This window comes from Geotrypetes seraphini, chromosome 3, assembly GCF_902459505.1.
Source record: "Geotrypetes seraphini chromosome 3, aGeoSer1.1, whole genome shotgun sequence".
Taxonomy (NCBI): domain Eukaryota; kingdom Metazoa; phylum Chordata; class Amphibia; order Gymnophiona; family Dermophiidae; genus Geotrypetes; species Geotrypetes seraphini.
The window spans coordinates 40,849,652-40,871,128 of record NC_047086.1 but is presented as its reverse complement, the minus strand read 5'-3'; the positions used below and the strand labels follow the sequence as shown (position 1 = coordinate 40,871,128).

Genomic DNA, 21,477 nt, shown 5'->3' with positions numbered 1-21,477 from the left:
TGTCGCTAATGTACCTGAAGAAGGATTTGTCCCCTTTTTTAATGTTCCGTGCTAGATCTTCCTCTGTTCGAAGTTTGGCTTCCCTGACTGCCTTTTTGACAGCCTTAGATCTGGCCAGATAGTCTTCTTTTGCCTCCCTTTTCCCAAGATGTTTGTAGGTGATAAATGCTTCTTTTTTCTTTTTAATGAGGTCCGAAATTTCCTTGCTGAACCATTGTGGTTTTTTGTTTCTCCGGCGTTTGCTTACTGTATTTATGTAGCGGCTAGATGCCTCGCTCAGGATGGATTTTAGATTTGACCACATAGTTTCCGGATTGTCAGTTTCTGCATGGTTTTGCAACTCCTGATGGACAAAGTCTCTCATGTGGTCGAAGTCTGCGCCCCTAAAGTTGAGGACCCTAGTTGCTGTGTTTGATTTAGAGAAGCCTTTCCTGAGGTTGAGCCATACCATGTTGTGTTAATCCATTGGACACATAGAAACAGGGGTCAATAACCAAGTTGTAGGTGATAACTTTTTTATTCTATCCTCTATAATAAAACTCTAAGCGCGCATGTGCACTAAGGACGGCATGATCCCTGCCACTGTGGTCTCTGGGTCCATGCCGAATTCCAGGGAACACGCCGGCGACTCCCCCCTCCCACCCTCACTCACCAACCGCTACTGCCACCGCTGCTCCTCTTCAAAGCAGCTGAGGTTCGCAGCCGGCTGTAGTGAACCTCGCAGGCCGCTCTGCACCTCGGTAGCACGTTCCCTCTGACGCATGGGATCGCATCAGAGGGAACATGCTACCGATGTGCAGAGTGGCCTGTGAGATTCGCTACAGCCGGCCGCAATCCTCAGCAGGCTGCTTTGAAGAGGGCAGACATGAATGGATCAGGAAGCCAGATGCTGGACAGGGGGAGCAGGTAAGGGGTGCTGCTGGACAGGGGGAGCAGGGAAGAGGTGCTGCTGGACAGGGGGGGAAGTAAGAGGAAGGGAGGACTACTGCTGGACAGGGGAGCAAGGAACAGGTGCTGCTAGACAGGGGGGAAGAAGGCCTACTGGACAGGGGGAGGTAAAAGGAAGGGAGAAGGGCTGCTGCTGGACAAGGGGTGCAGTGAAGGGGTGCTGCTGGACAGGGGAGACGTAAAACGAAGGGAGAAGGGCTACTGCTGGACAGGGAGCAGGAAAGGGGTGGTGTTGGACAGTCAAGGAAAGAGAGAGACAGAAAGAAAGACAGACAGAAAGCAGCCAAGGAGAGAGAGAGAAAGACAGACAGACACATCTATTCTAGCACCTGTTAATGTAAAGGGCTTAAAGACTAGTTTATTTATATTACACTAGTTTATTTATATTACACTAGTGTTTAAGCCCGTTACATTAACGGGTGCTAGTAAAGCCTCCTTCCCTCACATGCCCCCTATTTTCAGCCCCAGCTCCAAACCCATTTTTACCTTTCAGCCCCAGCCCCCTTTTACATTACATTACATTCTCACCAGCAGCATTTCTTTCCCCACTCCACTTTCCTGTGCAGTAGCAGCAAAAGCATACTCTCCCCCTCCATTTTCCTGTGCAGCAGCAGCAGCAGCAGCAGCAGCATTTCCCTCCCCCAACCCACTTCTCTGTGCAGCAGCACCTCTTCTGTACTCCCCCTGCCCAGCAGCACCTCTTCCCTGCTCCCCTGTCCCTCTTCCTTGCTTCCCTGGTCCAGCAGCACTTCTTCCCTGCCTTCCAGACTTTGTCCCACCCCCATCCTCTGAAGTCAGCTTGCCTGCCTGCCATCCCCCTGTGCAGTAGAACTCTCCCCCCCACCGCCAGCAGCACCTCTTCCCTGCTCCCTTGGTCCCTCTTCCTGCTCCCCTGGTCCAGCAGCACCTCTTCCCTGCTCCCCCTGCCTCCCCCACCCTCCGAAGCCAACCTGCCTGCCAGTCATCCCCCTGTGCAGTAGAACCCTCTTTCTCCTCCTCCGCCACTATCGCTGCCGTGCAGCCGACCCCACTGACCCTCCCACCGTGAGACGACCGTCAAACCTCCCGGCTCCAGCAGCGGCCGCATCACACTAAAGATGCTGCTTCGCGGCCTTCCCATGCTCTGATTTCTTCTGCCGCGTCTCTGATGTAGTAGTAGATGTTTACAAGTAGTAATAATGTAAAGGCTGTATTACACAGAGGGAGGAGCTTGAAGTCAAATATTTGAAAAGATGATTGCTATTTCCAGGCAAAATCACACCAGGGATCAATTAAAGAAGATGGAACTGACTGTGTTATGCTGGTTTTGCAAGAATGTGTTTATTCCATCTGTGAGATATTAAAAGATTGGCCTAAGCATAATAATAATTTAAAAAAGCAAAACAAAACCCCAAGGACATCTGCTGAACACAAGTGAAACCAGACTGCTTTCAAAAAGATGCTTTAATTGTAAAGAAATGTAAATATAATGTTCATGATCATTACAAGAATGTAAACATATAGTAGTGAGGAACAAAATGTCATCTCAATGATTAGAGTTCATTACACAAAGCAAAAAAGTCCCTTAATGGACATTTAGAAATTTACAAAATATTGCTATTACTTTCAAACTAACAATAAAAATCATGATGGCAACTGTGTTCTTAAAAACAGAGCACCAGTGCTAAACTTAAGGATATTTTGTGACTTGTGATAGAATACAAAAATATCAATCTAATCAGTCTCGCATAAGGCTGGCTCAACATTCCCAGTCTAAGCGGAAGTTATTTTGAGAAAAAGACTTTGGGCTCCTTTTACTAAGGCGTGCTAGCGTTTTTAGCGCACGCAGGAAATTACTGCGCGTTACGCTTCTAGAACTAACGGTAGCTCAATGCTGGTGCTAAGGTCCAGCACTTGCAGCAATTTAGCATGCGCTATTCCACGCATTAAAGCCCTAGTGTACTTTCGTAAAAGAAGCCCTTTATATCTCAATTACCCCATATTGAGCAAGTCTATAACATAGGTGATAACAGTACATAAATGTTTAGAACAGTAACATATTGATACACACAACTGTCAAAGGTCTGCTTAAGTGCTATTCTGTAAATACCCTTTTAACTTCCAAAGCACTCATTTCCAAGGGGTTTGTACACTTGGGTGGAGCTCCAACATACGCATGTAACTTTAAGAATACTGTAAATTATGAGAGTAGCTTTAGCACTATGGTTTTAATGCCATCTCTATAGTTGGCATAAGTGCCTGCATCAAGCCCTTATATATCCAGTCATACTAGTATTCTCTTAACATGTGCTCTGTTACAGCATCACCCTTATAGTGTTATATGTAATCCTGGAATAATATAAATAACTCTACAGAATGAATGAATTCTTCTGGACTAGGTTGCTCCTGAATCTAGATACCATATCTGATCATACTTATAAGCTGAAGTAGGGCTACTTGTTTCATACTTGTTAAAAGTATCTTCAAGATGCTGAAACTAAAGTGTCCGCAATTATTCTGTTTTTGTGTAATATCTTTCCAAGTTAATATCCACTGGAATTCCTTTCTCCATCAGAGAGGTTGTACTGCACTGAAGAGTCTGCTAAACCATATGAAGTTTTTCACATCCTCAAAAAAGCTACCTGGAAAAGAAAAACACAACTTTTTAAAATTTATAGCACTACAAACTAAAGCACAGTTGATTACAGTAATAGATTGTTTCTGAAGATAGTAGTTAATTACTTACATAAGTAGATCGCACAATGTTATTTCATTTCACTTGGTACAATGCACAATCAGAATTATTTGTATTCCACTTTTTCTTAAAAAAAAAATTCAAGGCTAAAAAAGGCTATAATATCGCCTGAAAGCAAAAATGTTGTAAGTGTGCTTGATGTGAAACAGAGAACATGAGAACTGACGTTTAAAGTGCTCATTATATATCACAAATTTTAAATCATTAAAAAAAACCCAATGTAATAGTAATATACCCCCCCCCCTTTTACTAAACTGCGATAGTGGTTATTAGCGCAGGGAACCACGCTGTATGCTCTGCACTGCTCCCAATGCTCATAGAGTTCCTATGAGTGTCGGGAGCAGCGCAGAGCATACAGCACGGTTCCCTGCGCTAATAACCACTATCGCAGTTTAGTAAAAAGGGGGGAGGGGAGTGAAAAGTATCAAAACAACAGTTTAGCATTCAAGTTCTTCTTATAGCAGTGTACTGAAATCATTTCTTTCAAACATTGCACATATGACACTTGATTTCAGATGACATGATTAAAGCACAAAACATTTTATGTGTGCTAGCCCGTAGCTTCTTTTATTTTCCTTTCTTCAAGATGCAGAAGACAGAGAACAATTCCCAAAGGAGAGGCTTGTGCAAAGCTATTATAAGCAAGAAACTTTGCTTTCTCTTAAACAAGCGCATTACATCAAAGAGACTCCCTAGCTAAGGTTGCCTTTAAAAGAAAAAGGGGGGGGGGGGACAAGAACCACCAAGTGGCATGAATATTTCAGTTAGTGAAAACAACTTATGTTTTAAACTGAGAATACAACTGAAAGGTATAAAATAAGCCTTTGGAGGGAGGCAGAAAATAAATAAATAAATAAATAAATAAATAATAAGATGAAGCAGCAAATCTACAACCCAGGGGAGGGGGGCCCACACTTTTTTGGCTTGCGAGCTAATTTTTAAATGACCAAGTCAAAATGATCTACCAACAATAAAATTTTAAAACACACAAAGCACACTATACGTAGAGAAAATATTAACTATCATTTGTTTTTGAGGGTTTTTTCAGAGGTCAAGGCAGATGACTTTAAAATATGCAATGTCACCTCAGTAACAACTATACAAAAATAGACAAATATATCTCCTCCCTTTTTACTAAACCACGATAACGTTTTTTTAGCGCAGGGAGCTGCGCTAAATGCCCCTCACAGCTTCCAACGCTCTTAGGCTCCCTGCACTAAAAGCCACTATTGCGGTTAAGGGGGCCATAGTGCAAAATATAGACAGCAGATATAAATTCTCAAAACGGACACATTTTGATCACTAAATTGAAAATAAAATCATTTTTCCTACCTTTTTGTCTGGCGATTTCACGAGTCTCTGGTTGCACTTCCTTCTTCTGACTATGCATCCAATATTTCTTTCTGCCTTTTTCTTTCTGCCCCTCCTTTTCTTTCTGTCTTTCTTTCTCTTTCCCCCTGCCCCCCCAAACCATCACACCAATTTCTCCACTTCCCAGATTCTCTCTCTCTCTCCATGCCCCCCCCCCCCATCCCAAAGCCACCATGCCAATTTCTCCCTACTTCCCCGAGCCAGGCTTGGTGTGTACAAGCTCCAGACCCACAAGCCTTCACCTCCCACGTCAATTCTGATGTTGGAGAGGAAGTTCCAGGCCAGCCAGGCAGCGATTGGCTGGCCCAGAACTTCCTCTCCGATGTCAGAATTGACGTTGGAGGTGAAGGCTTGTGGGTCTGGCACTTGTACGTGCCTGGTCTGACTCAGGGAGGCAGGAAGAACAAGATTGCAAGGCAACACGATTGACTTACGTTGCCTTTGCGATCTACTGGTCGATCGCGATCGATCATTTGGGCACCCCTGGTCTAAAAAATGATTTGACTTAGACATAACTGCAACTGGACACCTGCTCCATTCCTGCTGAAAATTTGAGATACGAAAGGATTCAGCAGGATTTAAAAAAAAAAAAAAGAAAGAAAGAAAATTGAACTTAAGTGAAAAACAGGAATCTGCTAGAATGTGTTTGACTGGTCTGGCTGGAGAAAAAACCCCACAAAAAAAACTCTACAGGACTGCTACAGCAAATAAAGTTTTGCACATCAGCTGAAAAGCCTATAGGAGATATGTAAAAGCTTATATCATAAGTGGTGTGCAAGTTACTAAAGAACAGTTATTAACTCTTTCCATTTAGATGTCAACTTCCCTCCAGCCCTTCTAAATTTGCCAGACTCATGTTAATGTCAAAATGTATTCCCTCACCCATGATCCTGGCAGCTAGGGAGTCCCACATGTGAGAATGTACTGCCTGATTGTTCTAGTAGAAGCAGATAAGCCAATAGACCAACCCAGAGCAATCATACTGATCGCTAAATTGCCCCCTTGATCAAAATAAATAATTAATTGAAATGAAACGTACCCTCAGTGAAAGGAAGTAAGCTTAAGGAAATTGGCAACAAAAACAAAGTCGCCGTTCCAACACTTATCTAGATGGCTCAGTCAGCAAGTCCACAAGCTCACTGTGAGGCCACACACCATCACAGGGTATGTACGTGTGCATAAAATGTGAACATTAATAATAGTGCACCAAAACTATATCAAATTTAATGCAAATTAACTTACTTTAAGGGGCAATTAATGAAAAAAGTATTTAAACATTTACACAGTATGGCACACTGAAGTGGCCGCAGCCTCCTCCACATATAGCATAGTAAACTTTGAAAAAAAAGCACTTAGCTGTTTTTCCAAACAGTTCAGCGCTCTAATAATTAAGGTTACTCCGTGAAACAGTAAACCTCATTAGATGGTTTGACCAGGCATGGATTTTTTTTTTTTTTTTGAGGAGGGGGGGGGGGTCAGTCCCGTCTAAAAAATGAGACAGGGACTTCCAAAAATTTAGAAAGAAGAAGTTACATTCAGGCACACTAGATTTCATGTATTTCCAAATACCAATACCTAAAATGTTTCTGTCCTGTCTTCAAGAGAACTTACTCAAGTTTATTTGGAATAATAAGACAGAGTTCTAGGCAAATACTATATAGAGATAAGAGATTAGGCAAGCCAAACTACCCCCCCCCCTTTTATGAAGCCACATTAGGCTTTTTTATCACCGGTCTTGGCGGCATGAGCATTGGAGCTAATACCGCCACGGCCGGTGATAACAAAAGCCTATTGCAGCTTTGTAAAAAGGGGAGGGGGGGGGAAGTGTTAATGCTTTAGCACAATGTAGTCCAGACTAGTGCTGTCCAATTCAGGAAAAAAATTTTTGATTCGATTCAGCCCATTGGAATCGATTTTTCGATTCGATTTTCCTGCCCAATTGGGTGTTTTTTTCAAACATCCTGATGGGTTTATTTTATAGCCTCTTCACCCCCTTTGCCTTCTCTTAACCACACTGGTGCTGTGGTGTAAATAAAACAAACAAAAAAATTCTCTCTCTCTGTTAAATCCTAGCTCACATTTGCGGTCTAACACCAGCTCTGGCAGGATACAAATTTCAAATCTGACATATTGTAATCACAAAATAGAAAATAAATTTATTTTTTCTACCTTTTGTTGTCTGGTCATTATTCAAATTTTGTTGGTCCCAGGCTCTGGTTGTCTTCTGATAACTTGCTTGTCAGGGTCTCCTTCTTTCTTCTTGCTAACCATCCATCTTCCATCTATGTCCTCCCCTTCCGTTTCCCTTCCTTCCTTCGGAGGTCTGGGATATTTCCTTTTTTTTCGTCTCCATCCACAAATCTACCTTTTCTCAACTACCCTTTCATCCAGCATCTCTCCCTCCTTCCTCACCACTCCAGGGTCCACCATCTTTCCCTTTCTTTTCCCAACTATCCTTCTATCCAGTATCTCTATCCCCCCTCCACACCATTCCTTGTGTCTAACTTCTCTCCTTTTCTGTTCCTTCCCTTCCTAAATCCTATTGTCCATCGTCTCTCTCCCTCTTCTGTTTTTAGACCCATCATTTCTTCCCCCCAAAGTCATATGCACGTCTCTTTGAACCCCCCTTCCCTCCCTCCGTGTACTTCTACACCAGGGCCCCCCTCCTATTAAGGTCTGTCCCCCCCTGAAGGCCTGTACCAGTACCCGTGAAGGACTGCACCCCCCCCTGACCTCCCATGCATCCATTTACCTCATTTCAACAGCCTGCAGAGAGGATCACTTGTGCTAGCAATCTCTGCAAGCTGCTATAGGCCTTCGGAGCTGTCTTACTTCTGCCGCGGTCCCGCTGCTCCTCTGACATCAAGAGGCAGGATTGCGGCAGAGGAAACAGCTCTGAAGGCCTATAGCAGCTTGCAGAGATCGCTAGCACAAGCGATCCTAGAAACATAGAAACATAGAAAGATGACGGCAGAAAAGGGCTATAGCCCATCAAGTCTGCCCACTCCACTGTCCCACCCCATTAAGTCAGAGTGCTGCTCGACCCACGTAGAGATCCCACGTGGATGTCCCATTTATTCTTAAAGTCGAGCACGCTAGTGGCCTTGATCACCTGCACCGGTAGTTTGTTCCAGTGATCCACCACCCTTTCTGTAAAGAAATACTTCCTGGTGTCACCACCAAATCTCCCTCCTCTGAGTTTGAGCGGGTGCCCCCTTGTGACTGAAGGTCCCTTAGGAAAGAATATGTCGTTTTCCACCTCGACACGACCTGTGACGTACTTAAATGTCTCAATCATGTCACCCCTCTCCCTGCGCTCCTCTAGAGAGTAGAGCTGCAACTTGCCCAGTCTTTCCTCGTATGAGAGACCCTTGAGTCCGGAGACCATCCTAGTGGCCATTCGCTGGACCGACTCAGCTCGAAGTACATCTTTACGGTAATGTGGCCTCCAGAATTGCACACAGTACTCCAGATGAGGTCTCACCATGGTTCTGTACAGTGGCATTATGACTTCAGGTTTACGGCTGACGAAGCTTCTATTGATACATCCCATCATCCGCCTTGCCTTGGATGAGGCCTTCTCTACTTGTTTGGCAGCCTTCATGTCTGCACTGATGATTACTCCCAAGTCCCGTTCTTTTGAGGTCGTAGCTAGTGTTTCTCCATTCAAGGTGTATGTTCTGCATGGATTTCTGCTGCCGAGATGCATCACCTTACACTTCTTTGCGTTGAAGCCCAGCTGCCATGTCGAGGACCAGTTTTCCAAATTGATCAGATCCTGCGCCATACCATCCGTGAGAGCGCTTTCACCTACTATATTACACAGTTTGGCGTTGTCGGCAAACAGCACTACTTTTCCCTGAAGCCCTCGGGTCAAGTCCCTTATGAATATGTTAAAAAGGGATGGTCCCAGGACTGAGCCCTGCGGCACTCCGCTAGTCACCTCCAATGTCTTAGAGAAGGTGCCATTGACCACCACCCTCTGAAGTCTTCCACTCAGCCAATCATTGACCTATGCCGTTAGTTTCTCACCTAACCCCATCGATTTCATCTTGTTTAATAGTCTACGGTGTGGGACACTGTCAAACGCTTTACTGAAATCCAAGTACACTATGTCCAGAGACTCTCCCGAGTCTAGCTTTCTTGTCACCTAGTCAAAGAAGCTGATAAGATTGGATTGGCATGACCTGCCCCTAGTGAATCCATGTTGACAGGGATCCCTCAGATTCCCCTCATCCAATATCGTGTTTAATTTCCCTTTAAGTAGAGTTTCCATGAGTTTACACACTATTGATGTGAGACTTACTGGTCTGTAATTCACAGCCTCCGCTCTGCAACCCTTTTTGTGCAGAGGAACAACATTGGCCGTTTTCCAGTCCAGGGGGACTCTCCCCGTACTTAGGGAGAGATTGAAGAGCATGGCTAACGGTTCCGCCAAAACATCGCATAGCTTTCTGAGCACTCTTGGGTGCAGATTGTCCGGTCCCATGGCTTTGTTCACCTTGAGTCTTGACAGTTCTTTGTAAACATCAGCTGGTGTGAACTCAAACTTCTGAAATGGGTCATCCATGCTTTGCTTTGCATCCAGCCGAGGCCCGTGCCCTGGTGCCTCGCAGGTAAAGACTGAACAGAAGTAATCATTCAGTAGTTTGGCTTTATCGGAGTCAGTTTCCACATAATTCCCATCTGGCGTTCTAAGGCGTACTATCCCGTTTGTGTTCTTTTTCCTGTCGCTAATGTATCTGAAGAAGGATTTGTCCCCTTTCTTGATGTTCTTCGCTAGAGTTTCTTCCATACGAAGTTTGGCCTCCCTGACTGCTGTTTTGACCGCTGCACACTTTGTCCTGTATTCAACGTTTGCTTCTTTTTCCCCCATGCGTTTGTATGATAGAAATGCTCTTTTCTTCTCCTTGACGAGGTATGATACCTCATCTGTGAACCACTGGGGTTTCCTTTTTCTTTGTTGTTTGGTTACCGATTTTATGTAGCGGATAGTTGCCTCATGAAGGATCGATTTCAAGGTTGTCCACATAGCTTCCACATTATCAGTTACTTCTTGAACCTGCAGCGTCTGGTAGACGAAATCTCCCATTCGAATCGTGAATTGGGCAGCACTAGTCCAGACTAAAGCTGCTATTGAGTGGTCTTAGAATCACGATCATAGCGAGAACTACCAAACTCAGCTGCCTAATGGGACTTCCTGGGAGATGCAGTTATTTGAAAGAGGGTATCATCTTAACCCTTTCAGGACCATAAGGGTTTTGACGACATTTTTATGGTAAAAAGGGCTTGTAGATGCCAAAAAATTGATTTTTTTTGTGAAATATCATTATTTTTTTTTTAAAAAATCACACTTCTGGCTTATGGACAGTGTGGCAAGTGAATCTTCTCGTCAATCTGGCAACGACGCTAATGAATGAATGTCGGAACCAGTTTGTTTACATAAAGGCAGTATCATATGGAATCCGTACATATCAAATTTAGAACTGTAGACTATCCCAATCAAAATTTATAGGATTTTAAAGTTATGGGACAAATATGTCCCTTGGTCCTGAAAGGGCTAACAAGTATCAATACACTTCACAATTATGACAAAATGAGCAAAGACTCTGATTTTCATCTGTTGAGACAGTCACCAATCATAGATAACCCTCCGTGTTAGGCTGGAAAAATTATGGCTAGTCTAGCAAAAGTCAGGCTGGAGGCCTAAGCTAAAAGTTAACATGACATTACTTTTTTTTTTTTTTCTCAGTCTCTCTTTCTCTTTACATATTTTCTGCTTGAAAGGGAGATTTTCCAGACTAGTGTAAGAAAACATTTTTCTTATTAGTGGATAGCAACTGCAGACACTGTTAGACAAAACATATCCATCTTTCCTCCCCTGGGAAAAGCACATCCAACTTGTATACCTGTGATAAACAAGCTTTTCTTTTTCCACGTCTTTATGCTTTCTATGTAATTATCTACAGCAGCCCACACTTCCTGAATCCAGGAAATATAATGCTCATTGCATGTTCTTACTATATTGGAGGACATTCTCTTGGGACTTCTACATGCCGACCCACCTGCATCACACCAGATTACATACAGATGGGGGTTTGGGGGATTTCAGGGCCTGTGTTTGTAGTCCTCTGCACTCTAACAATTTCACTGGAATGGACAGAGTGGAAGTCTGAGCTGTTCTGCTCCCTAATTGTTCTCTGATGGCTAACAGCTGTACCAGTTCACTGTTATTCCTGACCTATTACTTGCAAATAATTTAAAAATGCTAAATATATAACTGTACCAGGGTGTCTGAGTTAGTTTGCGCCTAGCAGTGGTAATATTTATTTATTTGAATTTGCTAAGATATGGTATGCTAAGGACTGTAGGCTGACACTCCAGTCTGCATCAACCTTTTCCAAACTGGGACTGTGGTTGGGCCCTAATGTGGGAATACATGGAGTTGGACTTTGACCCAACATTTTTACACTTATATTCAAATTACTCAGTAAGAAGATTAAAGGGAGACTAAGGAGAAGGGATATGCACTTGGAAGATCTATGTGAGGATTAGCTGAATAGCATACTATACTAGAAGCTTGTATCTTGCTAAATTCCTTTAAAAAAAGTGCTAGGCAGATAACAAAAAGACACAGGCATAACAATCCTAAATTCTCAATCCACTGTTTTACCAAATAGGCCACTCCTCCTTCAGTACTATTTGAAACATAGAAACATGACAGCAGATAAAGGCCAAATGGCCCATCCAGTCTGCCCATCCGCAGCATTCACTCTCTCTTTCTCTCCCTAAGAGATCCTACGTGCCTATCCCATGCTTTCTTGAATTCAGACAGTTTTAGTCCCTTCCACCTCTTCTGGGAAACTATTCCATGCACCTACCACTCTTTCTGTAAAAAGGTATTTCCTTAGATTGCTCCTGAGCCTATCATCTGATTGTAAACCGACCTTGATAGGCAGTATATAAATACCTTAAAAAAAAAAAAAAAAAAATCACTTAACTTCATCTTATGTCCTCTCATTCCAGAGCTTCCTTTCAAATGAAAGCGACTCGCCTTTTGCTTTTATGCCCTTCCTCCAAAATACTGTTCAAACCTAGATGAATTTCTTTGATATATAAGATCTATACTTAGAGATTCTTACAATAATGTTAGTACCTTTTGTTCTCCAAGTTCATAAAACTTATATCAGTGTCTTCTGAGCTTCAGTGCCACCACTCAATAAACTTTCATAGCGGTGAGCTTTATGTGTCAAATCATCACTGGCTTCACTTTCCATTATGATAAACTTCCTATTCTATCATTTCTTAAACATTAACATAAATCATTTATCTCAAAAATTTCTCCCTCATTTAGCTCGACTCGGGAGGGCTGGACCTGACATATTTCGCACAAGCTTTCTCAAGGGTCCCCCTACTCAAGTGAAGCCGCCAATGTCATCCGACTCACTAATTCTTCCCTAAATGAGGGAGAAATTTTTGAGATAAGTGATTTATCTAAATGTTTAAGAAATGATAGAATATTTATATATGTTTATAAAGAGAGTATAAAAAAATTGTCTCACTAAGAGCACAAAATATTTACTTAGGAAGTTTATCATAAAGTAAAGTGGAGCCAGTGACAATTTGACGCTCCTTTATCTGCTGCCAAAGCACAGTGTGCTCTAGATACTCTTGCTGGAGTGGAAATGGCGAATAATCCAGCATCTGCCGAGTTGGAGAGTGTCTGAGCTTGCAAGGGAAGAGCTCTCACTCCTCCTCCTTTCCGTTTAGAATGGGGCATTTTGATAAGGAAAAAGGTAAACTCCTACTCAATCAAACCACTGTCTCGTGTCAACAGAGTTATGCCATCATCTTGTCACTCTCCATCCCCCCCAAATTCCGATTTTCACATGCCTTAGGTGGGTTGGGAAATATATCCAAATGGTTCGGGTCTGTTCTATCAGGTGTTGTGCCTCCAGTACTCCAGGATGATATTCTGTTCTGTGTGATTTTGTAGGAGGGAGGTCCGCTTTTTGTCGGATAGCAATGTATTGTTTCTTTACTTGAATTTCTTGCAGGTGCTTATTTAATGTGAGCAAGTGCAAAGTGATGCATGTGGGAAAGAGGAATCCGATTTACTGTCTAGCTAGGTGACACAGGGTTCCCACTGCAGCTCCTTGTGACTCTGGGCAAGTTACTTAACACTTCATTGCCCCAGGTTCAAAATAAGTACCTATCTAAAATATGTAAACTGCACAGAAACAGCAGAATACAAGTCCTATCCCTTTCATTAATATGAGGGACTTGAGGAAATCCACTGCTTATCCTAAAATAAGCAGCATATAATCTATTTTAATCCTTGTGATCTTGCCAGGTACTTGTGACCTGGGTTGGCCAGTGTTGGAAATAGGATATTGGGTTTGATGGACCGTTGGTCTGTCCCAGTTTGGCAACCCTTATGTTCATAAGGGGGGAGCCAGGCAGAGAGTAGATAAAAGGAAAAGAGATGCTGAGGGTGGTGGGTAAGAGGCAGCTTTAAACATATTTGCCCTTTTTAATTTCATTTTTAAAGGAAAAACAATCTGTGAGTGTTCTGTACTTTAATTTGTTGCTGGGAAAAGAAAAGCAGTAACCTCAGAAAGTGGCAATGGGACCATGAGGCATAATATCATGGTTACTGATCAGCACTAGATGAATACAGATTCAAGAGAACTGCAACTCTTGCAAAAACCTGAGCAATTCTGTCACCACCAAGCCAGAGGGCAATTTTATTCCTTAACACTTTCCTTCACCTCCATGCATGCTTTGTGTTAGAATGAGTGCTTGTTTAACTACTAATTCCAAATATCATAAACCTGCCTGTAATTATCAGGTGATGATACTCTTTTCAGATGACAAATATAGAGCTTGTAGAGATGATATTTTAATAGCCTGAGAATACTTAATGAACACATCTATACCAAGGTAGGAGCTTTTAATGTGCCCATAATGCCATGAAAATTTGACCAAATAATTTTTCATATTTAACGAACTAGGTTCAAACAAAGTCATCTTAAACTGAGGTCTTGGAAAAAACTCAAATAGATTATATTGCTTGGTTCCTTCATTTATCAGGACAGCAAACACAAAAATCTTTTACTAAAGATTACCGCACATTAAACGCCTCCCCCCCCCCTTTTTTTTTTTTTTATTACAAAAGCACGAAAGCAGTTTTTAACACTGGCTGGCGCGCTGAGTGCTCTGCGCTTCTCCCGACGCTCATATGTACTCTATGAGCACCAGAGCAGCACGGAGCGTTCAGCGTGCCGGCTGGCACTAAAAAATGCTTTTGTGGTTTTGTAAAAGGGAGTGAGGTGGGTGCTGCATGTCCTATATTATGCCTAAGGGTCACATGAAACTTAGCATACACCAGGGTCCATTATATATGATTGAATTTGTTTAATAATGCTGTAATGTTTTTTTGTGCATTTGCAATCTGCTTATAATATGATATGACAATGTGGAATATAAGTTTTTTAAAAATAAAATTAACATGCCCTAAACTTTTGTAAAAGGGCCCTAAGATCTTATGAAAATAAGAGCTGTAATAAGCCAATTATATGCTTACATAATAACAGATCTGCATGACCCATTCAGTCTGCCCAACAACACCATTCATTGATGAATTAATAAACCAACAATGAATGTAATATAAAGTATGTATACTTGATCCTGATCTTTTGTTTTCATTTTTGGGACATAAACTATAGAAATCCACCTGGCACTGTCCTTATGCTCCAATTATTGCAGTTACCAATTTATCCAGTCCAGACCATCCTGATCTTGCCAGTTATGGGGCACAGAGTGTAGAAGTCTGCAAAGTACTGGTTTTGCTCCCCAAAGCTGGAGCTGTCATCAAAACATACTCCTGCTCAACATCCAGGAGGTTATTTAAATTTTGCTTTGATACAATTCTCTATTTAGGGACCCTTTATGTTTATCTGAGAAGCTAAAAACTATGCTGTCAGTAGTTTCACATCAAGGTCAAACTAGCTACAGTCCGGGAAAAACCACAGTCTAAAGCAGGGATCTCAAAGTCCCTCCTCGAGGGCCGCAATCCAGTCGGGTTTTCAGGATTTCCCCAATGAATATGCATTGAAAGCAGTGCTTGCACATAGATCTCATGCATACTCATTGGGGAAATCCCGAAAACCCGACTGGATTGCGGCCCTCGAGGAGGGACTTTGAGACCCTTGGTCTAAAGCTATATTTGACCCTAAGTTTATCCACCTAGAAACCTTTTCCCTCAACATCCCTAAACTAATGACAGACATAGACCCCATAAACAGCTCCCTAGAGGAAAAGCTGCAGCCTGGCACACAGGTATTAAATCACTCTACAAAAGTCTTGCAAAAGTAAAGGAAACAAATCCAAACCCACGATCATTTTCATGTCCCTGGTTCACAGAAGCCTTGAGAGAAAAGAAAAGGAAAGTCAGGATAGCAGAAAAAATGTGCAGAACACAAAGCACAGAAGACAAATCCACCTGGAAGAAGCTCCTCATAGTCTACAAAATAGCGACACACGAGACTAAAAAGGCCTATCAAAGATCCCGAACAGATCAAAGACCATCTTCACACTAACCAAAAACCTGTTCTCAGCCTCGCAAGGAAATAAGCAGTCCCCACAAACAATCTGGACAGCAAGACCCTCTCCACTTTCTTTCATAAAAAACATGCAACATATGTGAAACCCTAGACTCAGAAGCCAAGACCCTACCAAGTTTCCAAGTTGTATTTACATTTGATATACTGTATTGGTAATAACATCTATGCAGTTTACATATTAAAATAACATTATAAAATAAAGAAATAAAAAAGAAAACCAAATAACAATGATGTCATACAGCCTGACAATGTACATGGCCCAGAAACTCATCATCACTTCAAACCAGTAACCTATGACGACTTAAAAACCACAGCAGATTCTCTAAACCCCACAACATCTATCCTAGACCCATGCCCCTCTTCCACTCTTCTGTCTAAATAAAGTCTTCCTAGAATCTATCCTGCCCTTAATAAATGAGTCTCTACTATTGAGTGTGATCCCACAGAGTTGGAAATCCACGGTAGTGAGATCACTTCTAAAGAAACCTACCTTAGATCCAGAGAAACCAAGCAACTTCAGACCCGTCTCAAATCTCGCGTGCATGTCCAAAATCCTGGAAAAAGCAGTACTTGTACAACTACGGGATTTCATTGAAAAAACCCAACTTCCTCTCTACTTACAAATCAGGTTTTAGGAAATATCACAGCACAGAAAAAGTCATATTAGATATCATAGATGACTGCTAGAAATTTCTTGATAAAAGGGGACGACGCAGTACTGATTCTCTTGGACCTAAGCGCTGCATTTAACACCATAGATTATTCCCTTCTCTTGTCCAGGCTGAAGCACATTGGAATCCGTGATGTTGCACTAGGGTGGTTCTCCTCCTTTCTAAGTGGAAAATCTCAGAGAGTACTACTAGGCCAGACCACATCTGAACCAAAACCACTTAACTATGGAGTGACACAGGGTGCCTTACTATCTCTGCTACTTTTCAACGTATATGCCAACCAGTAATTGATATTGCAGAAAAACACTACATCCAAAATCATTCATTCACTGACACCAACTCCACCTCTCCCTGGGCCCAAATCGAACCAAGCAAATCAAGAAACTGTTGAAAGTGCTGTTTATCCAAAATAAAGGATTGGATGACCATAAACAAACTACAGCTAAATGCATCAAAAAGCAGAGCTCCTCTGGGTTCACAAAGAAAACTGCACATACCCTCGTCCCCGCCTTTCTTGGTGAAATAATACTCTCTCAGCCAAAGATAGCGTCCGCAATATGGGAGTACTACTGGACTCAAATCTATCACTCATGGACCACGTCTCCCAAACAGTGTCAATCTCCTTTTACTACCTCCGCCAGCTGAGGAGCATCTGTATATACTTCTCAGAACCTGAATTTGCCCAGTTACTATATGCTTTCATGCTGTCACATATGGACTACTGTAATGCATTAGTAGGAGGCCTGTCTGCCAAAAAACTCTTACCTCCAATGCGTCCAAAATGTTGCAGTTCATTTATTTAAAAAAACTTGAGCATCCGTGACCACGTAACCCCAACGCTAGCATCTGTTCATTGGCTGCCTATCAAAAAGTGCTATATCTTCAAAGCCCTAGCCTGGCATTCAAAACCTTCAAGAAATTGGTACCAGGCTATACGATTCCCAAGCTACCATTCTATAACCCAAGCTGACTGTTAAGATCCCAGAAAGAAAGATGGCTGTCCCTACCCCCTGGATGTGCCCTCAATACAGAATCAGCCCACAGGAATGCCTACTCGCAGTTCATGTCCAAACTATAGAACATCATCTCTCCATCTATCAGAGAGCTGGACAACCTATGAAGCTTTAGAAAGGCAATGAAAATCTTTGTATATTAGACCTTTCTTCTAATTTTTGATGATCACTTTTTTTTCGTCCACTCCTCAGGGGTGTCCACTCTGTTACAAATCTTAGTATTACTTCCTTCCTACAGTAAGATGCAGCCCATTATTACAATATCATCTTTTGTTTTTTTCTTTAATAATGTCACTCATAATAAATATATTGAGCAGAATCGGCCCTGATACCTTTCTTTCCTCTGAGTGAATTCCATTTACCACCACCCTCTGACATCTGCCAGTCAACCAGTTTCCAATCCAGTTTACCACATTGGCTCCTAACATCAGCCCATCAAGTTTATTCAAAAGCCTCCTATGAGGAACTGTGTTAAAGGCTTTGATGAAATCCAAGTAGAATACATCTGGTGCACATCCTTGATCTAAATCTTTGGTTACCTGAAGAAATTATTTGGCACAATTTTCCTTTGGTAAAAAACCATGTTCCTTAGATCTTATAACCCAATGGATTTAAAAAAAATCATTATTCTTTCTTCCAGTAGTGCCTCCATTACTTTTCCAGCCACCAGAGTGAGGATTATTGGCATGCAGTTTCCCACTTCTATGTCACCACTTTTGTTAAGAGAAACCATATCCGTTCTCCTCCAGTGATGTGGAAACTCTCCAAGGATATGTTAAACAAATCTTTCTCCAGGATTTTCTTCTGGGAACACAATAGTGTTTGTTTAGTACAGTATGTCCACCTTTTTTCATTACTATCCACATCTTTCAGTCTTACAATTCCATTTCTAGCCTTTGTCCTTTCACTAATATATCTAAAAATGTCATCACCTCTCCTCACATCTCTAGCCATTTATTCTTCTACATGTGCTTTCACCAGCCATATTTCTCTTTTTGGATCCTTCAGTTTTATCTAATATTCTTTTTTTGTGTTGCTCTTCTTGACTGTTGTATTTCATGATTGCAATCTGTTCTGCCTTCATTTTTTCTGTCACTGGCATGGAGAGCTGTTTTGGTTTCCTTTTCTTCTTACTTTTATTTACTTTCCTTACACAAAGATCTGTTGCCATTTCTATTGCTACTTTTCCCTTGGACCACTGTTTTCTCTACTTCTCTTATGTCCAATCACCTCATCATCTCTTTGTTCACATACTCCCCCATTTTAGTAAAGTCAGCATGTTTAAAAGGCAGGACTGAGTTTTGTGTAGCTGCATTCCCTTTTCACTCTTAAATCTATTTATTTATTCAATTTTCTATACCATTCTCCCAAAAGAGCTCAGAATGGTTTACAATGAATTTATTCAGGTACTCAAGCATTTTCCCTGTCTGTCCCAGCGGGCTCACAATCTAGCTAATGTACCTGGGGCAATAGGAGGATTAAGTGACTTGCCCAGGGTCACAAGGAGCAGCGTGGGTTTGAAGATGTAGCTCTAACCACTGCGTCACACTCTCCAAACTGTGTGATAACTACTGCTTGGGTAAGCATCCACCCAGACATTAGACACACTGTTCTCCATTTGTGAGCAAGAGGTCCAGTGTACCCCTTCCCTTGTGGGTTCCATCACCATTTGTCTGAGCAGTGTATTTTGAAAGGCATCCAACAATCTCTCTACATTTTTTTCAAATTCCATAAAAGACATTTTCCAGATGTTGGGGAGGTTTTGGCAGGGGATCCACAGTCTTATGTAGTACTACTGTACTGTCATTCAACCATAGTAGCAAAAGTGTTAAACTATTCTCCCAGTTGTTTTACTGGGATGTTGCCCCGACAATGGAAGTCACCTTCCTGAACAGGCCTATTATGGACCTGAACAATAGTAAGGAAGTTTTGTATGAGGCGACAGTGAGCAGAGTGGCATTGGCTGGCCAATGGAAAGTCATCTCCCACACTAGAAACAAGTTGTGGTGAAAATGGAGGCTTGCTATACCATGTATAGACTGACTGCCATTTGACATTTGAAAATGAGGACTTTTTGAAAGGAGCTAGAGGGGCTTTAAAATGGTGGAGAAGTAGGAGCTGTTTCTTATGATAATATTGAACCAGGACTATATAGTTGGGGGAAGGGAGATATGGGATTGTGAGGGGAAAGAGGGTTTGGGTGGAGTATTTTTGTAGGGGACAGTTGTGGGCTGGATGAGGGATTTGTTGGTTATGTTGGACGAGTAAGGGGTGTATGCACTGAAGAAACCACATGCATGTATTGATTGTATAAAAGAAATCTCCCAGCAATATTTCCAACTTTTGGATATCTATGACCTGATCTTTGCCAAGCCTCTTTGTTCATATCAGAGGTTTCTGCACACAACACCCATATCTTTTCTTTTAAAGATTATCTAGATTGCTTCTTCCTTTTTCCAGTCTCCCTACAGTTCAGTTGCTTCAATATTTTTACATACAGAGTGAGTAGTGGCTCGTGGCTGGTTATGGGACGGAAATGGGAATGGATGTCAGACCATGATAGTGCAGTATTTTTTTTGTGAAGTTTTTCTACAAAAGGCCAGTTTTTCGTTTGATTCTGGGTAATTCTAGTTAGACAAACATCTGTGTTAGTTAAGGACCACGCCCAAATAGAAGCGTACGGAAAAACAGGTGAATAAAAATTTGAATATAATGTAGCTAAGGCCAGAGAAAAACACACTAAGGATTAATATAAGGGAAAGCATAATAATATTTGTGTATGTACTTTGCTGTTGAGCCAAATCATGGTGGAAATCATGATTACATGATTACATAGAATCCAGTTTGGGTTCTCTGTTTGGACACCATCTTGTGCCAGTGATTAGTTTTCTGCCTTCTTTGTCCTCTCTGAGTTTTTCCCGCTCCCAGCCACGTAACACCAGATGTGCTTGCTTTAGACTGGTAAAGAAGGATAACGTGCCCCAAACTGAATTGGATGTAGTTTTGAATGAAAATTATGATTTATTGAATGAATGAAAGCTTGGCCAAGCAAAGAGTGAATGAAACAAATATGATTGGATTGAAGTGTAGTACTGTGTTGCTTTGAAAAACATATTTTATATATTTTAAACCTGAAGAAACACTAAGGAAAATCCTAAGGCAGCATCTGGAAGTAATTAGAGTCAGCCTCAAGAATAGGAAGAAGGGAAGCCCACGCTTCAGGGAGAGGAGAGGGGGATTTGCCCCCCCTTCCTCCAGAGTAAGGTTTCTGTGTAAGGCTGTGCAATTTGAACCTGTCAGCTTAGGAAGAGTTTTTTCCTTTAGGGCTGAGAATTTCTCAGCACCATGTTAATAATTATAGATTCTCTTGAATGTTATAATGTTAATTCAGAAATCAAAAGTAATTTTCTGAAAACTTTGTATAACTTTTAAACATGGAGGAATATTTCTTTGTCCAACTTTAAGACCACCCATAGGATTGTTATTGGTTGATTATGATGATGATGTCACGAAAAGCCAACAGCATATAATAGGAATTTTGGAGCTAGTAAAACGAGACCATTGTGAGAAGGCCAGCCTTTGGCCACGATGATGATCTCCCATGAGCGATTATGCTGTTCTTTTGATCTAATAATGGAAAAATAGAAACAATAATTCAATAAATCTTGGTTATAATTTTAAAACCTTGCGCTGGTGTCATTTTGCATGTATAATTATTTTCAAACCTGAAGCTTTCACAAATGGCGTCAATGACCCTTGCTCAAGAGCTATTCCTCCACCTTTCAGAGCACCTCTATGTTCCTAAATAGATTGTAGCCTGGTAAAGTTCCAACCCAATCATAGGAGTCATTGAACCATGTCTCGTTGATAGCAACAACATCTAAGTCTGCCTCTAATTGAAGGGCTTGAAGATCATGAACTTTGTTACTTTGCAGCTACTTTTTGGGTATGGTCTCATCCTCTGTATAATTTTTTACTTAGTCTCCCCTTAGTTGATAGTGTCTCCCTCTTGTTTTTTTAATTTTTAGTTTTATTTAGCTAGTTTTAACTTTATTTTGTTTCTTTCATCTACTTTATTTATAGTTTTATGTTGTTCTGTTCATTTTCCTTTTAAT

General features: G+C 41.6%; 1 protein-coding gene across 9 annotated transcripts in view; it reads right to left on the bottom strand.

The window, feature by feature from the left end:
- Window positions 1–2,379: 2,379 nt before the first annotated feature.
- Window positions 2,380–21,477, bottom strand: part of UBE3D (ubiquitin protein ligase E3D) — a 252,983-nt gene continuing 233,885 nt past the window's right edge. For all 9 annotated transcript variants that reach the window (XM_033937938.1, XM_033937942.1, XM_033937933.1 and 6 more), the window contains one exon: window positions 2,380–3,569. In XM_033937938.1, coding sequence (XP_033793829.1) covers window positions 3,549–3,569 — 21 coding nt within the window. In that variant the 3' untranslated portion in view covers window positions 2,380–3,548. The remainder of the gene's footprint in view (window positions 3,570–21,477) is intronic.